A 16,800-nucleotide genomic window follows, 5' to 3' on the forward strand; every position below is an offset into this window, starting at 1 on the left:
TATGAGCATAGAACTTGAGAGGTATTCTACAGATAAAAGGAACATACAAGAAAGCAACAATTTTAGCTCTTACTTCTATTGTATGGCACTTGTGGCAACTCTGTTGATTAGCACATTGAAGCAAAACTGAAATCCAGCACTTCATTTGTGAGCTACTGCTGGGTATGTCAGCTGCAGGAGCTCAATATCCCTCCAGCTCCTAAGATAGCACTGGGTGGCCCTGTACTCAACATCTGTCTCTGCAAAGGAAACATGACAAGACAGCTACTTTCTGTGGACCATGTAAATCTAAGTTTCCTTACTTGCCCAGGGAGACTTTACTTGCTTTATGCCCCTGCCAGGCTAGAGATATGCCTAGGGTTTAGGAACAAGCTAGCTGGTGTGCCAGCAGCCAGTTGTCAGCTAAATAAATGGGGGCCTCTTGTAATAGGATGCAGACATATGCATTGGTCCACTCACATCCATCAGTTCCCAGTGAGATCTGCTGCTGCCCAGTTTTATTCCTTCTAATTTGATCCATTAAAAACAAACAAATCACGCTGTGACTACGGCTCAGTTGTGTGCAGTTGATTTCACCTAGCGATGAGCAAGATTTAACCTTCTTTTTCACTTGCTGCTTGTGCACAAGTGAAGGAGGACACAGGATTATATCCCACACAGCTTGGAGTTGATAAGGAATCTGCCCATAAGAACTGCAGAAGCCACTTCCAGGTGGCAATATATAAAAATAAAGGCAGGAATGAAGAGTGAATAAAGAGCTTGGAAGTGATGGTGTCATACTGGAGCCACATCCTCTGGGATTTTCTATATCTCCCCCTGTACTTCTGAATCATGATTGCCCCCATGCATTTAACTCCCTTCTTCCCACTGCATCTTTATCATTTTCAGCTTTCCATTGTTTTCCCTACAATTAATTCATTCTGCTTTAACAACTGGAAGACGGAATAGAAAGTGTCCAGATGCACTGGCTGTGATGCAGTTGTGGTGGGCAGCGTGGGCAGAAGGCAGAGCAGGGCTGGGAGCTGGCTGCCTTTGCCTTTGGGGTTGAATCCGTCAGCCAAGCGCTTCTAGGAGGTTGTCACTCAGATGTTTGGGTGCAGAAGTCAAAGCAACGGCAACGCTACTTCAGTTTATGCTATCTATAAAACCACTACTAACACTTTTAGGTAGTTCTATGATTTTAGATGCCTGCAACAGCAACCATGGGAATTCAGGCATATGGCCCTTACCATATGACAAAGTGCCTTTAGTAATTTTTAGTCTTTTCCACACTTCTGCTTGTGGATAAGATACTGCAGTATAAAAGGCATTTCATGCTTTGATTCATCTTCACAAAATTAACTTCCAGTGAAATTTTAAGATACTGCCACTTCCTCTGCCAGCTCACTGCCTCATCTCGTTTCATTCTCAGGTTTGTGAAACTCAAGTAATCCACTTTCATGCTGAGATAGACACCAAATTCTCAGGAGAAACGCCAGAAACATTGGATACTATTTTATAGTCTTAATCTGATCTGAGTCAAAGCAGAAATCACTGTTGCTTCATTATATAGGAAGGGAGAGCAGCTATTTATTACCTTCACCTCCATTACTTCCTGAAATCTTTAGTACACAAAGGTGTGTCAGTATGTGCACAATAACCTGGATTGTGTGTGATGTCTGGTAAAACCAAATGGCTTGATGGTCCATGCAAATAACAGGTTATGTGCATTTTTCCAGGCTACAGGAAAGAGGAAAATATTATGGCTCCTGTTGAAGTAGCTTTAAATACCAATAACTAATAAGGCTCACATACACAGGAAAAAATCCTGCTGAAAGTGTGTAAATGCATGACAGAAGAAATCCAGATGCCCAAGCATGCAAAAAGACAGGTGCTAGTGGAACAAAACATCTCAGTAAGCCCTTTAAAAAATAGACTGTGTGCATGCATACATGTGTGCAACTGCAGCAGTGATGCATACACTTAGCTTAATTGTTGTATGTGAAGCTGCTTAAGAGCTTAGTACTGCCCAGTTGTATTCCTTGGCTTGCTGGCAGTGTCCCTTGGTAGTGATGGGTGCCAGTTAACGTGCTAATTAGATCTCTCTGTTAGTACTTCTTATGCAGAAGAGAGACCCTCTTCTTCCTCCTAGCTCTCCGTTCTCCCTTCTCCAGCACACAGAACTAATCCTCCTACCACAAAATCAGTTTGACCTTCCATGTGTTAGAGACTGAATAAAATGCACCTCCCTTAATACAATTGCTAAGTTGGAATGGATCTGAAGGCAAGCTAGTTGCTTTAGAAATATGAGTAATTAACTCAGTCATTTGATCTGCAGCACTGTAAAAACTAAAATGAGTACAGAAATATCCATAGGTTTTCTTAATCTGCTTTTAAAGGATCTTAACCATATTAGGGGCTCATAGTAGCAATTCAAAAGCTAAATATAAAAGAGGCTTTATGAAGTCATTATAAGCTTTTCTGGGAAACCAGAAAGATCATTCTTATTTTTGGTGTATTATCCTGTGAGATAAAGATAGCAAATCTAGCAAGTAACCATCCAGAATGAGCTCCACAGCAGAGATACTGCGACACGAAGCAGGGCTGTTAGAGCAACGGCTTTTGGAGAGCAGTGTTCTGACAACACCATCTGCTCAGCTGGGCTGTATCTTCCTATTACAGGCTCACATAATGCCCCATGCATGATTTTCTGTGGAAGTCAGTGTAAGAGCTGATGATTTATTTTGACATTAATATTTACCAGGCTGGTGTATGCTTCAATATTCAAGATGTTGAATATTTTTGCGTATTTAAAAAGCCATTCAAGTAGCTTTCCTCTGCTCTTGCAGACAGTAGCAACCTATTTTGCCACTTACCACTGTTGCAAGTCAGATGCTATTCAAATGGCGTTACTTCAAGCAAATAGCAGTGGTGCTGCTTTTGCTTGAATTATGAGCTAAGCCAAAGGTTACTGAAGGGCAAAAGAAGGGAGCTAGCATTTTGTGTTGGCCAGCTGAAGGAGAGTAAAACAAAGCTTCAACAAAATCTTAGTGGTATTATAAAAATTCATTCTTGACACTGAAAATAGTGTAATTTGATTTTCCCTTCATAAAATCTAAGAGGTATTTCATTTGTATTTAACATTTAACAATTCTCTTGCTGATTCTGTCTGATGTTTGTGGGTTTTTTGTTTAGTTTTCAGGTAAATCTTTCAAATAATGTTTCTATGCTTCTATGAAATATAGTAAAAGTTTGAACAGCCAGAGAATTTCAAATCTGTGGAATGACTGCATTAAAGCATTTTGATTGATACTATTTTCATCCAGAAATGGATTACAGAGCTGACAGATTACTTTCAAATAACCATTATGGTTGTGAATCATACTGACAAGAGCAAAGAAATTCCATTCAGAAGAAAGCATCTTGCCTCTGCCATACATTTTGATGAATGTGGATATTTATGTACAGTTAACAGATTTTTTTTTTACATAGCTAGAGATAAAAACTTATCATTTTAATTTATCTGCTGCAACAGTATTTCCTCATTAACTACAAGCTTACTATAATGTGCATCATAAGTATTGGTACTGCACATGGACCAGAGTTGTTGCTCCAAAACAGCTGAGTTCCAAAATGAATGGTTTGGTATTTCATTTTGAAGAGTACATTGATATGCCAGGGATGCACTCACTCACAATTGGAAACAGCACGGGCAAAACTCAAGGTGCTTATGATTTTCCTGCATATGTCTGCAGCTGTTTTTCAAAACAATTACTTTTCCAAATATTGAAAGGATAAATGTAAAAATGAAAGAGTTCTTGTGCACTGGAATGCAGTTTCTGCTGGCAAATTAAATCTAGGCTGAGCATCATGTTGTTTTATTAACTTTGAGTTTTAATTCTTGTAGACATTTACTAATACATTTCTAGCAGCAGCTGCTAAAGGTACAACTCCTCCTGTTTGTGTTGAAAACCTTGTGAAATTTGGATGTTTGGGATGCAAATATGAATTGTAGAACATGAACACTGCATCTTTTTCTTTCACTTCCCTTCTAGGAGCTGCAAGAACTTTTGAAGCTGGACCTGACAATGTGCAGTCTGAGATGCTGCAGCTTAGATGCATTTTTTCTTTTGGTGCTGTGTAGGTAAGAAATATTTACTGAAAATTATTATTTCCTCAATCTATAACATCAGTTATAGATTCATCAGAACGTCAGTCAGCTTAGAGCTAAAAAGGTAATCAAGCCAATCAAGGTAAAGCCAAATCTACTTGATAGTTGAACCTTCCCTCTTCTAAACATTAACTAACCTGGGCATTAATAACAAAAATACAGGAGTGAATCCCCCCATCAATCCTCTTCACCCCTTTTACATATTTTTCACTGAGAACACCAATGGGGGAAAAAAAAAATGAACTTGATCAAACGGTCCTTCAAATGAAGGACTACTGTGTAGAGAGTGTGAATATCATATTAGACACTGGCAAATTCAGAGGGGTGCATGGTGCTCTCTTGAAGCACCTACCTTGCCTGAGGGCAGAGGCATAGAGCGCACCTCCATGTGCTATAAGCTTGAGGTAGCAAAGTCATCTTTGTGAACTCACTGCTAAAGAAAAGTGTCTTAAGAATTGCCTGGTTGAAATGTGTACTATGCTTTGTAGATGAAATTGTGAATTCTTAAGGAAAGCTGAATTGCGTTAGACTGGAAGGTGCAACTGATCCCTCTCACGTACAAATAATCCTGCTAACAGTGCAGTTGCCATGGCAAAAAAAAAAAGAAAAAGCCCCATAAGACAGAAATGGAGCACTTTAAAAATGAAAAAAATGTCTTCTTTTGGAAGGAACATATTTTATAAGCAACTTTAATAAGAAAATGCAAGCATGGGCAGGTTAAACAACATTACACCCACCATCCTTAACTACCTGAAATATATTTAAAACCTGCTTAGCCAATTCTCTTTGTAGAAATACCTTGCCTGTTTATCCTCCTAGTAAATACCTCATGATAAGGTTCTGCCTGAGCTTTACTTTCAAGTTGATGTGCAAACACATTTTTAGATAAAGCCTCACTTGGTGAGGGCAAGTAGCACTCTCCTAAGGGGGAGTGTAAGACCTCTCCCTCCTTTGCCTTCTGCAGTGCTATGCAGACATTGTTGCCCAGAATACGTTCAGTTTTACCTTGTCAGCTGTGACTTGCTACACAATGTAGCTAATAATCATGGCTTTGCATTAGTAAAGTTGCAAAGAGATCAATGTTTATGCAGTCTAACAGTGATAGGACAAGGGGGAATGGCTTTAAGTTAAAAAAGGGGAAATTTGGGTTAGATGTTAGGAAGAAATTCTTTACTCAGAGTACAGTGAGGCACTGAAAAAAACTGTTGAGAGAAGTTCATCCCTGGAGGTTCTCAGGGCTGGATTGGATGGGGCGCTGGGCCCTGACCTGGCAAACAGCGTATGGCAGGGGTTGGAACTGGGGAAGTTTTGAGGTCCCTTCTAACTACAAACATTTCAGAAATGTCTGAGTAACAACTCGCTGAATAATGCTTCTTATTTTCACTTTCAATATGAAGTTATGTTGTAGAAAGTATATGTAGAAAGACGTGTATAAAAAATCCGTAGCCAGTGGATTATGTGGATTATCATTTTTCCAGAAATATTTTTATTAATAAGTAAGAGGTGAATAAATGTACGGCAAATTTATCAAAGTAATCAATAGAGCTCACAGTTTTAATCACTATCAAGAAACAGCTTAAAGACAGGAGTTGATCCCAAGAGCAGCTCCCACTCATTTCAAGAGAGATGTTTCAAATTAAGAATGCCAGCCCAAGATTATAGGGCTGGATTCAGAAGACTTTCTGGGGTGTTGACGTTCTGTCTAACTTAAAGACCACTTGCATTATTTAAGTATTTGTTCCTATACCTGGGAAGTGGTAATACAATGCCACTGTTTCAACACTGCCAATTAAACAAAGAGCCATGGAATGCACAGAATGCTTTGAAGTGGAGAAATTAGCAGTGATGTCGGTGATCCTGCTGCTGTTTATATGTGAAGACAATGCAAAAGCCAATATCCCTGAACATGTCTAGTGTGAAACAAAAAGCAACACCTTTGGTTGTGTCTGCAAACCCTTTGCCTGTCAGTGGATTGCCTCGAAGAAGTTTTTGGCCCAGTTTTTCTGAGGGGTGCGTTTCAAAGGCTCGCTCAGACTGTATTTGGCATTTTGCTTTTCCCTTCTCTCAGTTCTGAGGTGTTTCTGCCGCTTTCATGATACATAAATCTTGATGAGAAATAGCCAGGAACAACATTCCTGCACATGTGTCTTGAATGTACTTTTGTTTTAAATGTGATATGTACTGCTGCTTAGGGCAGATGCTCCCTCGCCCCTCCATCCCCCCCCCCCCTTTGGTTACCTAGTTCTACTAAGTCACTAGGTTGACTGTGTCTTAAATAACAAGCAATTGTACCTTCCAGACGTAGCCCAGTTTGTTAAATATTACATCTTCTGAACCATAAGAATAGCAAAGGAAATTAAATCATTATAGTTCAACTTTCACAGATGCCATTATGGGCCACTGAGCCCAAAGAGTTTAATATGTTTGTTATACCTTGATAACCCAGAACAGAAAGTTTGGAATGTTAAATTATATGTGTATATGTTCAAGTTTTTTTCCATAAAAGCATATTATCTCCTCTGTGGATGGAATAGGCATTTCAAGGCAATTAAATGTGTGCCAGTGTATTTTAAATACATTAAGAAAACAGACAAAATGGAACACTCACGTAGTAAGATTTAAAAAAAATAATAGTAGATAAAAGGGAAGCTCAGATGCAATGATGAGAAGATGTACAGGTATAAGAAGAAACAGCCTTAGATTTTACTGTCATCCTTTGCAATCTCTGCACAAGGCCATGTAATAGATACTTTTTTCTTACAGACGGGTATAAACTCGCTTGCTTAGTGATGACTAAGGGCATGAGCACTGAAGAGCACTTTAGAGGAATCAGGACATCCTGTGCTAAAATGTAGATAAGCTAAAGCACTTCACACGTGTAACATCTATGTGTTCTTTGCCTTTCATCACAGTTTGCTTTTGAGTATGCTGGTAGTTACCTGAGCGGGATCTAGCAATGCACTGTGCTCAAGTTGGAGAGACAGCAGGTTTTCTCTTGCATAGGATTTCTAAATGATTATATGGCAAAATATAGTGCAATAAATTAAACTCTGTTAATTCAGTGCATAAGTTACTTCACAGCAACCTTTCCTTGGCTAAAAGTTCATTCTTAACCATAAAATCAACAGAAGAGAAAAACATGAGACTACACATCGTATGTTGATAAAGGAAATCAAGAATTGTCCTGGGAGATAAAACAAGTAGTCTAAGGAAAGTACTTGCCAGCCTAAATAATGCCAAATATTCAAGATCTATTTCTGCAGATTGGTGTTTATGAGGGCAACACAACAGACCACTCTATGACCACATGCTGATCTGCAGAACAATATTATACCCTTGCAGTGAAAAAGCAGCAAGTTTTTCTTTATGGTTTCACAAAATGTGAAAATTATGCAGAAGCAATCCGGTAAAATTGTGAAATTAAACTCATGCAGCTCATTGAGCACTTCACTGAAATTAAATGTAAATTGCAAAAGCAAGAAAGTCTGTTACAAGTAGAGTATTTAAGAAATGAATTAAATTCAAATGCATTTCTAATTCCCATAATTCTTAGGATATAAAACTAACATTCTTATTTATATGCACGCTTGAACTCAATGTGACTTTCTTTAAGACAAAAAAGAGCTTAAGAAGAAGCAGTCCTTATTACTTAAGTCTACCCTTAAGTAAACGATGAGAAATTCTCTTTTATCAATAACGAAATAAAAGCCTGGTCTAAAAGAAGAGAAGTAAAAATTAGATGAGCTCCCTAAGTCAAAAGGCTGCTGATTAAAACTGGTTTCATATGTGGCAGTTGGGTCCAGTAAACAGAAAAAAAATTAAATAGTAATAACAGCACTAAAAGGTTGACAGTAGACACTGTTTCAAACCAAGATTTTGGGGATCTGAGCCTGATGTAATGGTTGGCGCCCCTGCATGTGGCTTGGAAGTTGGAATTGGACAGTCTCTGAGGTCCCTTCCAACCCAAACATTCTGTGATTCTGTAATTTTATAATCTTGATGTGAAAGACTGGATTACTGCTTGTAGTGGAAAAACTAAGTGATGGCTTGAAGCAGTGATTGAGCAGCTGGTAGGAAGGCAGGACCAACCTATGGGAGCTCAGGTGCATGCAATGTATCTGAGTGACCGGAAGGTGTGGAGCCAGGATCCACCCCTTCCCAGGCCTTATTTAAGTGTTGGCAGTGGAGACAAGGATGTTTTGTTGGAGATCCTTGTGTATTTTAGGCCTTCTGAAGGTAAGTAGCTTCTTTATTTCTGTGGCTGTTGCAGTTGAGCTTGCTGCAGCCTGGGAGTTGGCTGCTCTGTTGTCTTTGCTGTGCTTTCTGTTGTGTTACGTTGCAGTTAGATGAAATCCACTCCTTTCTGGCAGAATTGCTCAAACTTGCTGGAAAACATAGTAGTATTGCAGTCAAAGGAATGCATTATGAAAGGCTATAGGCGGTCCAGAAATATAGCTAAATAGAGCAAGTAGAGATTCTAAGAGCAGCTCTGAGGGGATTAGGAAGAGGAAGCTGAGTAATAACAAGGCAGAAGCAAGAAAGCTCCAGGTTGGGTGCTCACCTAGCCATGGCTTTGCACTACACTCTTTTCCAAAAAGCCTAGCTCTCTTCTTTACAGGGCTGGGTTGCTAGTGCTCCTATATTGCTAAGAAGAGTTAAGAGGCAGAGCTAGGCTGGGGGGAGGATGAGCCCCCATCCCTTGTAGAACATTCTTCTGATGAATTTACAGATGGCTGCTCTCTGTCAGAGCCTCTGCCCACAGCCTGATAGGCTTCCCGAGGTGAGTGGCTTCCCACTGTCTTTGCTTGTTCTCAGCCTCTGTGTGAAGCTACAGTAGAGGCCTTAATGCAGAGGTGAGTTTTGTATTTACTTGTCTGTGTTTAGCTGATGAATGTTGTATTTGTAGCTGCTTTAGGAGTGGTGTGTATTCTTATTCCTCACTGATTTTGCCCAACAGGGTTATTTCTGTAACCTATTTAAAAATGTTGCTGTAAAAGCAGGCTTTTAGAAGTGTTTTTATGCACTAATCTCTGAGGCTGGTTTCTGTCTCCCTCCAGGAGCTAAATTGAATGTATTTCATTATGTAAAAAGAAGCTTAATTTTAAGTACAGCAACAGACAATCAACACCCCACCCACATTCCTAGATTAGTGCCCTATTTACAGAGAAAGCATTAAGGAAGACTGAGCCACTTTCTCAGGTGAGATACAAAGAAGTGCTAGGCTTTAGGATATGAAAGCAGTATCTTTTGTAAATAAGCAATTAACACAGTTTGTCAAATCTGGTATTTTCTAGAATGGTTTTTTTCTGCAGTGCTGTGAAATGCAGACCTGCAAATAGTTTATGTGTTATGATCTGCAATAATCATCAGTAACCTTGACCCTAATACAGTATTGGTCTGGAACATAATCTTTTTTATAACTGATGGTAGTTTTTAAAAACATCCTCGCTTTCTTTCTTTTAGGTCTGTGCAGGTTTCTGAAGCTGAAGGAAAAGGTGAAATTCTTCCCCCAACCATACAAAATATAATAAAAGGATACAACAAATATCTACGTCCATTTTTTGACAGTAAGTAGAAAAGCTCTGTCATGAAACTCATGCCTGAAAATCAGTGATAAAATCAAATGTTTTCCTCTGTGCTGCTGTTTGGTAGCAATTCATCAGATTATATTTGATGCCCTTATCTAGAGTAGAATATAGTGTAATAGTTTTTGTGGCCCAAAGCGTATGTATTCCAGGCATTCACAGACAAAACTTCCAACTCTGTAGGAAACTTGGTTATTGATGCTTGTGTTTCCTCAGTGAGGCATCTATAGAACTTATTTAAAAATGTAATTTATCATAATTTCAAAAATATTAACAATAGGAAATTTTAAAGGTAAGAAAGTGCTACATATCATGTTGCTCACAAAAGCACAGGCAAATCTTATTCCCCACCTTGTACCACGTGCATCTATTACATGCACAAGAGAATTGCCTTGAGTATTAAAGATCACTGAATGGGTTCATTTCAGAACTGCAGAGGTAAATTAACTGAAAATGTGAGTTCCTTGTGTTGGAAGACCACAGCCACCAGGTTGGAAGATCTGTGTTCCTACCTGTCTCCAGCACAAAGTCTGATGTTACTGATATCTAGTACAATCATCTTTGCACATCTGAAGTCTTAGTGAACCTTCCTTGCCCGATTCTGGCTATTGAATGCATCAGAAATACTGATGAGGAGTTGCAGGCTTTGCGGTGATAGATTTCTGCCTGGACTAGCTGCAGAACTCAGAAAGTAGTTTGCACATTGGAAAGATGCTCAGCTTCACATATCTATCAGAAAATAAACCTACACAATGAATGCTAGGCAGTTGCTATTAAAATAGAAATTCAGAAATGTTGAGGGTTTCGAGTTAAGGCTTTTTATATGCCTTTATATCCCATTTAAAAGTGATTCTCAGACCATGCTGTTACCTCTTGCTGTCCAAACACCTGGTTAGACTATCAGCCTGTGCACTAAGGGCAATTGCCAAGGGCAGTTTTTGAATCAATTCCATAAAATATTAAGAGGAAGCCCATATTTTGGAGAGAGACAATTATTGGGTTATTTTATTGTAATTGTCTCAACTGCTGATACAGCTGCTTTTAGATATTTCTTAATCATGAAATTATTAACAAGATGAAAGTAATAATGACAACTAAATGAATGACAGTTTGAGATGTTGCAGAGTGAGAAATATATTAGTGACCACTGAACTTAGTTATTACATTCATTACTTTAGTGTGGTAATATATATGCATTGGCACTGCTCTTATGGATATACTTTAGCAGAATGCAAACAGAATTGCAATACAAAACCCTGTTATCTTGGTTAACCAACACCATAGCACTTTAGAGATATGAATCTTTTTTTTTAATGCTAACAGAATTCTTTTCTCAGCTGTTGTAAAGCAGTAAATCTGTAGCTCTTTTTGTGCTTTTTTTTTTTTTTTTTCAGAAGGGTGCTAGGGGCTTTCTCAGTTGCCTTGGAACTCCCACAGGAGCTCAAACACAGCCCAAGCCTGTCATATCAGAGCCAGTCAAGCACTCCTAGAAGTTGTCAGAACTGCTGCTGGCCGGAGCTCAGGCATGCAAACACTTGTGTCCCGAAGTCTGATGGATGTACAATCACTCTACTACTGAAAGAATAGGTTGACACTCTGAAAAATATATTTTACTGTTGCCAGATGCAAATGCAGAGTTTGTGGTTTCACAAAAAATGATGATTTCATAAAAATAATTTAGGTTAGGATGACCCAGGTTGATCCCAATTTTGTGCAGCTTTTTTCAAGATTGTTTGGCAGTGACTATTGAAACAGCCTGTCCAATTGCATCAGTATGTCAGTACTGATTTACTATGGGGAGGGAAGTCATGTTTCTAGGAAAATGAACAGAGTGTATATGAGCATTAACCCTGAAGTCTATATTTGTTGTATAAAGTGCATGAAAGTATTCCTGTGGAATGGGAAGAAATGTATGCAGCTGACAGCTTGAACCCAGTCTTCTCAAGATGCTTGTCTCCCTTTTTGTGTCCAAGATTCCTTTACTTTCAGAAATGTGCAGAAATATGATCTATTTGTGGGATAAATACACTCATAAATGTGCGAAGAGACCAGTCATAAAACTAGATGGTGATACTTGTTTGCATCTACAGCATTTTCAGCTTAATGCTAGCTGGGTGTTATAATAGAACTATGTAATCCATAATGTTGGAAAAAACCCTGAAGACTGTGTAGTCCAGTCATTGATCCATTACCACAGTGCACACTAAACCATGTCCCTCAGTACCACAGTTGCCCTTGAAGACCTCCAGGGAAGATGATTCTGCCTCCCTGTTCTAATGCTTACCATTCTTTTGGAGAAGCTTTTCTTAATATCCAACTTTGACCTTCCCCTGGTACAATTTGAGGCCATCCCCTATTTTCTTATCGCTCTTGCCCAGGAGAAGAGGCCAACCCCATCTCAATATGCGTCCTCTGAAGGGAGTTCTAGAGAACAGTAAGGACTCTCTGAGCCTCCTTTTTTTTCCATGCTAAATAGTCCCACTTCCCTGAGATGCTACTCGTAAGACTTGTGCTCCAGACTCTTCACCGGCTTTGCTCTTCTTTTGAACATGCTCCAGTGCCTTAATGTCTTGTAGAGAGGGGCCCAAAACTGAATGCAGCACTCGAGGTGTGGCATTACCTGTGCCAAGTACAAAAAAAAATCACTTCCCTGATCCTACTGGTCACACTTTATGATAGCCAGGGTGCTATTGGCTTTCCTGGCCACCTGGGAACAATTCTAGCTTGTGTTCAGCTGCCTCTCAACTATGAACTGCCAAATTTAACACTGAAATGTGATTTTTATCAAGGGTAAGAGAGCGAGAGGTTGGCTTGATTTTTCAGTGTAATGTACTTCATAGTAATTTCAAAGATATTTATCCTTGAAATTTTTCTTCAGGCAGGGAATGGGAGATTTCTGACGGGATGCTGCCAAAATATAATCATATTCTAACAAAATCAGTGCTACTGAACTCCTTAATATGAGTTTTTAGTTAATAAAATGTTCATTGGGCATAAACAAATGATAATAAAATGAAGTTTTTTAAATTTCTGTTTCTTCTGGCTTTAGGGAAAAGGAATCTTTACTTGTCAAGGAAGTATTACTGCAGCTTGTAGTTCTTATGTTTATGCTTACGTTTAGTTCTTGTGCCAGGATTTGCATATTTCTGAAAATTAACCCAAGTTAATGAGGTGAAGATATTTTTCCTTAGAATTTGGTGACTGTGCATGACATTAAATTGTCTTCTCTTGCATGGATTAGAATGAGTAGGTTTTGTAGATTTTCCTAGATTTCTGGATTAATCTTGCTGCCTCCTCCCACACAGGTCATCCCTGCAGAACCTTGCTGCCAAAGCACGGCCAGCTATGCCGAGCAGACACTGCTGTTCCCATCTCTACACCTTATTAGGGTACTTAACATTAGATTAGATAAGATAAAGCCAGGCTTAGTACCTCAAGAATGCGTAGACATGTAAAATTGACTGAATAGTCAATACATTTTCTGTGCTGGGTGGCACGTTCCAGTTGCTAAATTACAGTGGTACTCTCACATAGCGTTTGATACGCAGGAATCCTAACTGGACTTGTTACCTGTCTTTTCTGTCATCTGAATATTACTGTTTCATTTTCTTAACTATAGCACTTTAGTGCTCCAATTTGAGCTGTTTTGTCAAGCAAGTCCTAGATAATCTGAACAAATAGGCTTGGGAAGTTCTGTTAATAGGTTAGAAACACTGCCTAATGAAGAATGATTTTAGCTGTTCTTTGGGCTGGAAATGGAATATTTTTATACTAGTATTAGTAGATAGTGCCTCTCAGTGTAATATCCATCACAGTCTTCTAGATAGGTAAGGAAGTCTTCCTTAGAAAAGCTAACATAAGGGATTTCAAAATGCGCAGTTATTTTCCTTAAATGTGCTACATAACCCCAGCGCTTTATTGCACCTGGACAAGTAGATTTTAAAAATTCTGCTGAAACTGTGTAGAATGATCTTTTAAGTTAAGTGTTGTGCTAAACCTCTCTGAATTAATGAGAAGTTCCTGCTGACTTCAGTGAGCCTTGGTTCAGGTTCATGGAGTTGTTACGGGATGCATAAAATCTTGTAAATAACTTTATACAAATAGATTTTGTTCTGTGATTGAATGTGATAATTTAAGTATTCTAATTAAAAAGAGAGAGACTAGGAAAAGGTCACAGCTAAGTGTGTTTGAATATGTAAGCTACTTTCAAGTAGTACAGAGAAGTGCCATCCTTAAATCAGTTACTCTAAACCACATTTATAAGATCATTTTTCCATTGCTTTTTAATGAGCAATACTTTTCTGGATCGCAAGGTTTAAATTCAAGAAAGCCAATCAAGTCTTCTGGTCCAATCTTACATGTAGCCTGGGCACCACATCTTTCCCAAATATTGTTTATATTAAGTTCTAGTTTAATTAGATGAGGGCAGTTTGGTCCTCAGAAGTTTAATGTTTACCCCCGAAGATATCAGGAGATGCTGGGATGTTAAGCTTGTCTGAGAAGTTCTGATTTGGTGAGACAAGCTCAGAGGGCACATAAGAAATTAATACCAGATAATTGTCAAGTAAATATTATTTTATGTACCAATTAGCTTTTCTCCTCTGGAGCCTGTTTACAGATGTAGCCATGTCTAATCCTTCAGTGAAAGGCAAAAATGTGGCCACTTGTATAATGGGGGGAAAAAAAACAAACAAACAAACAAAAAAACAGAAACAGAACACCTGCTGAATCCTTAAGACTTGTGATTTAATAAATGCATGACTTGATGCAAAAATATAAACTTCAGCATATGGACAGTAATGTAGATTTTCCTTCCTTTCCCGTGGAAATAAGACTGTGAGACTACCCCTGTCAAGCCCAGCTTGCTACAGGACAGATTTCACTGAATTCTGAAACTGAAATGCTGAGTTCTAGACATTCTGAATGATGATCAATGCTTAAGTTCAATCAGAGAAAATCAGCTAATATGAAGTTTCAGGTTGTTTTTATCATACACAAACTGAGAACTTTGTTAGCAAATGTAGTACTGTATCACTGGGTGCCTTCTCTGTGTGCTTACTGACACTGTCTCCTCTTGGAGGAGCTCAGTAAATGCTATTCCTTAATATCCATATTATAAACTCTCATGTTACAGTTCCAGAGTTTTTCATCTGGAAAATTTCTGTCTCTCTCTATTGAACTCTTTATGCTGTTTACACATTTTTTTGAAATGTGGGAAACAAATCTCATCCCAGCAATCTAATAACAGCCTTGCCAGTACAGTCTAGATTGTAAGGTAACTTAAGTCTATGTATTGCTCCCTGTTGGAATGTACTTTTGCCAGAGTATAACACTGAATGCTCATGTTGAAATGATTATCCGTGGCGACCACTAAATCCTTCTCAAAGGCGCTGCTTGCCAAGAGAGTTTCCTGTCTTATACATACTGCCTGCATTATTTGTCCTCATATTAATTGCTTACATTTGGCTGTATTTTAATACTTTTTTTTTTTTTACAAACAATTTAAGCTACTAATGTTACTTTCCCCATCAATTTTTTATGGTGTCCATAAACTGTATTTGCAAAGATGCATCACTGTCTAAAGATCATTGATGCAAAAAAATAGAATTGAACCTTATTCCTGCTAGAAATGGGTCTGTCTTCTGATGTCTTCATATTAACAATTATAGTTGAAATCTGTCAGAAGGCCTGTCTTCATCTGTTCAGTCATTTCATATAACATACATTTGTCAAGAAAGATGTCTTGTGGTAGGAAGTTAAATACACTGACAAAATCCAAGTGTAATGTATTGCTTTATCTAGAAGTCCCATAATATTTTTAATTTAGTATTACTGCGAGTTTGATGTATTCTTTCAAATAGCCATTTCTGTTAAGAAATTTCTGAATACCAACATTGTTTTAAGTTTTCTTGAACTGAATTTAAGCACTTGTGGCTCAGCACTAGCTATTCTTTATGTTGTTGACTGATTTCAGCAGTAGGTCTTTGGAGTTGCAAGACATAAATGACTTGGTGGTGGTTTGCTTTGTTGGTACAAACTTTTAACAGATTGTGATCACTGCAGTGGTCCAAAAGTAAATTTAAAGTAAGCTATTGACTCTTCATTGTGCATCTGCCCCTATTCAGTCTGCTTTTCCATGTGGGATTACTGTTAATATCTGTTAAGTGCATTAAGTAATGATCTCAGTACATAACATACATTTTTAACTTATACTGAAGTTTAGATTTTGAAATTTGATTCTATAACAAGACCCTTTTGTGTATGTTTGCCAGATCAGTCAACTTTTAAGACTCAATTTGCTAATGACAAAACATGACTTCAGATTTCCTCTGATCTGTAGTTTTCTTCTGAAGTTGTTGTTATACATACAATTCTGCCAAACACATGGAAATGTATGAACTGACTACCTCATCTGGTCTACTGCCCTGTTTTTGAAGTTGTCAACAGGAGGGCTTTCAGTGGAAGTCCAGAGGAAACCCTGATAGATAATTATGAGAAGAGTCATTCTAACTGTTGTCATTGATTTACTTATTTAGTAAGGTGCCATAAATTATATTTTCCCCACAAAAAAAAGCCAAGCAACTAAAAAAATCCAATAAAAATAAACCAGCCTCTCCCTCCCCCCCCCCCCCCCCAATAGACCAAACCAATATCTTTTTAACTGTAAATATTGTTCTGACTTAATTTTTAAAGCTCAGCTGTTCTCAGCATCTAATGTTAATAGAGGTCCCTTCCAACCGTTTCCTTCAAGCACGACTCATCCTTTGCTTTATGAAACCTTTTCTGGGTTGTACTCAATCATGATGCCTTACTTGTTTTTCTTTATAGGTCATTTGGTTCAGACTCTACTCCTGAAATTGGAATTAGTGCTTGAGCTTTCGCTCAGTGTCTGTTTGTTTGCTCCTTCACTGCTGGTGTGCTACATAGGGAAGCACACATGCTTTAGCAACTCAGTCTATGAAGGAGTGTGAAGCTCATTGGCCTTGTTTCCACAAATTATTGCTTTATATGCTTTAATTGCGACATGACAAAGCCATAGCTCACCTTCATAGAGTGAAATCTTTC

General features: G+C 38.4%; 1 protein-coding gene across 5 annotated transcripts in view; it reads left to right on the forward strand.

The window, feature by feature from the left end:
- Window positions 1-16,800, forward strand: part of LOC128078031 (gamma-aminobutyric acid receptor subunit pi-like) — a 41,106-nt gene that overhangs the window by 1,023 nt on the left and 23,283 nt on the right. For 2 of the 5 annotated variants that reach the window (XM_052677837.1, XM_052677832.1), the window contains exons 2-3: window positions 4,035-4,123; window positions 9,614-9,717. In XM_052677837.1, the coding sequence (XP_052533797.1) occupies window positions 4,035-4,123; window positions 9,614-9,717 (193 nt within the window). Of the gene's footprint in view, window positions 1-4,034; window positions 4,124-8,279; window positions 8,387-8,818; window positions 8,931-9,207; window positions 9,350-9,613; window positions 9,718-16,800 lie in introns of those variants that run through there. The other 3 variants (XM_052677835.1, XM_052677833.1, XM_052677834.1) reach the window with 3 other exon arrangements.

The sequence above is a fragment of the Tympanuchus pallidicinctus genome, unplaced genomic scaffold (genome assembly GCF_026119805.1).
Source record: "Tympanuchus pallidicinctus isolate F22 unplaced genomic scaffold, pur_lepc_1.0 scaffold16, whole genome shotgun sequence".
NCBI classification, from domain to species: domain Eukaryota; kingdom Metazoa; phylum Chordata; class Aves; order Galliformes; family Phasianidae; genus Tympanuchus; species Tympanuchus pallidicinctus.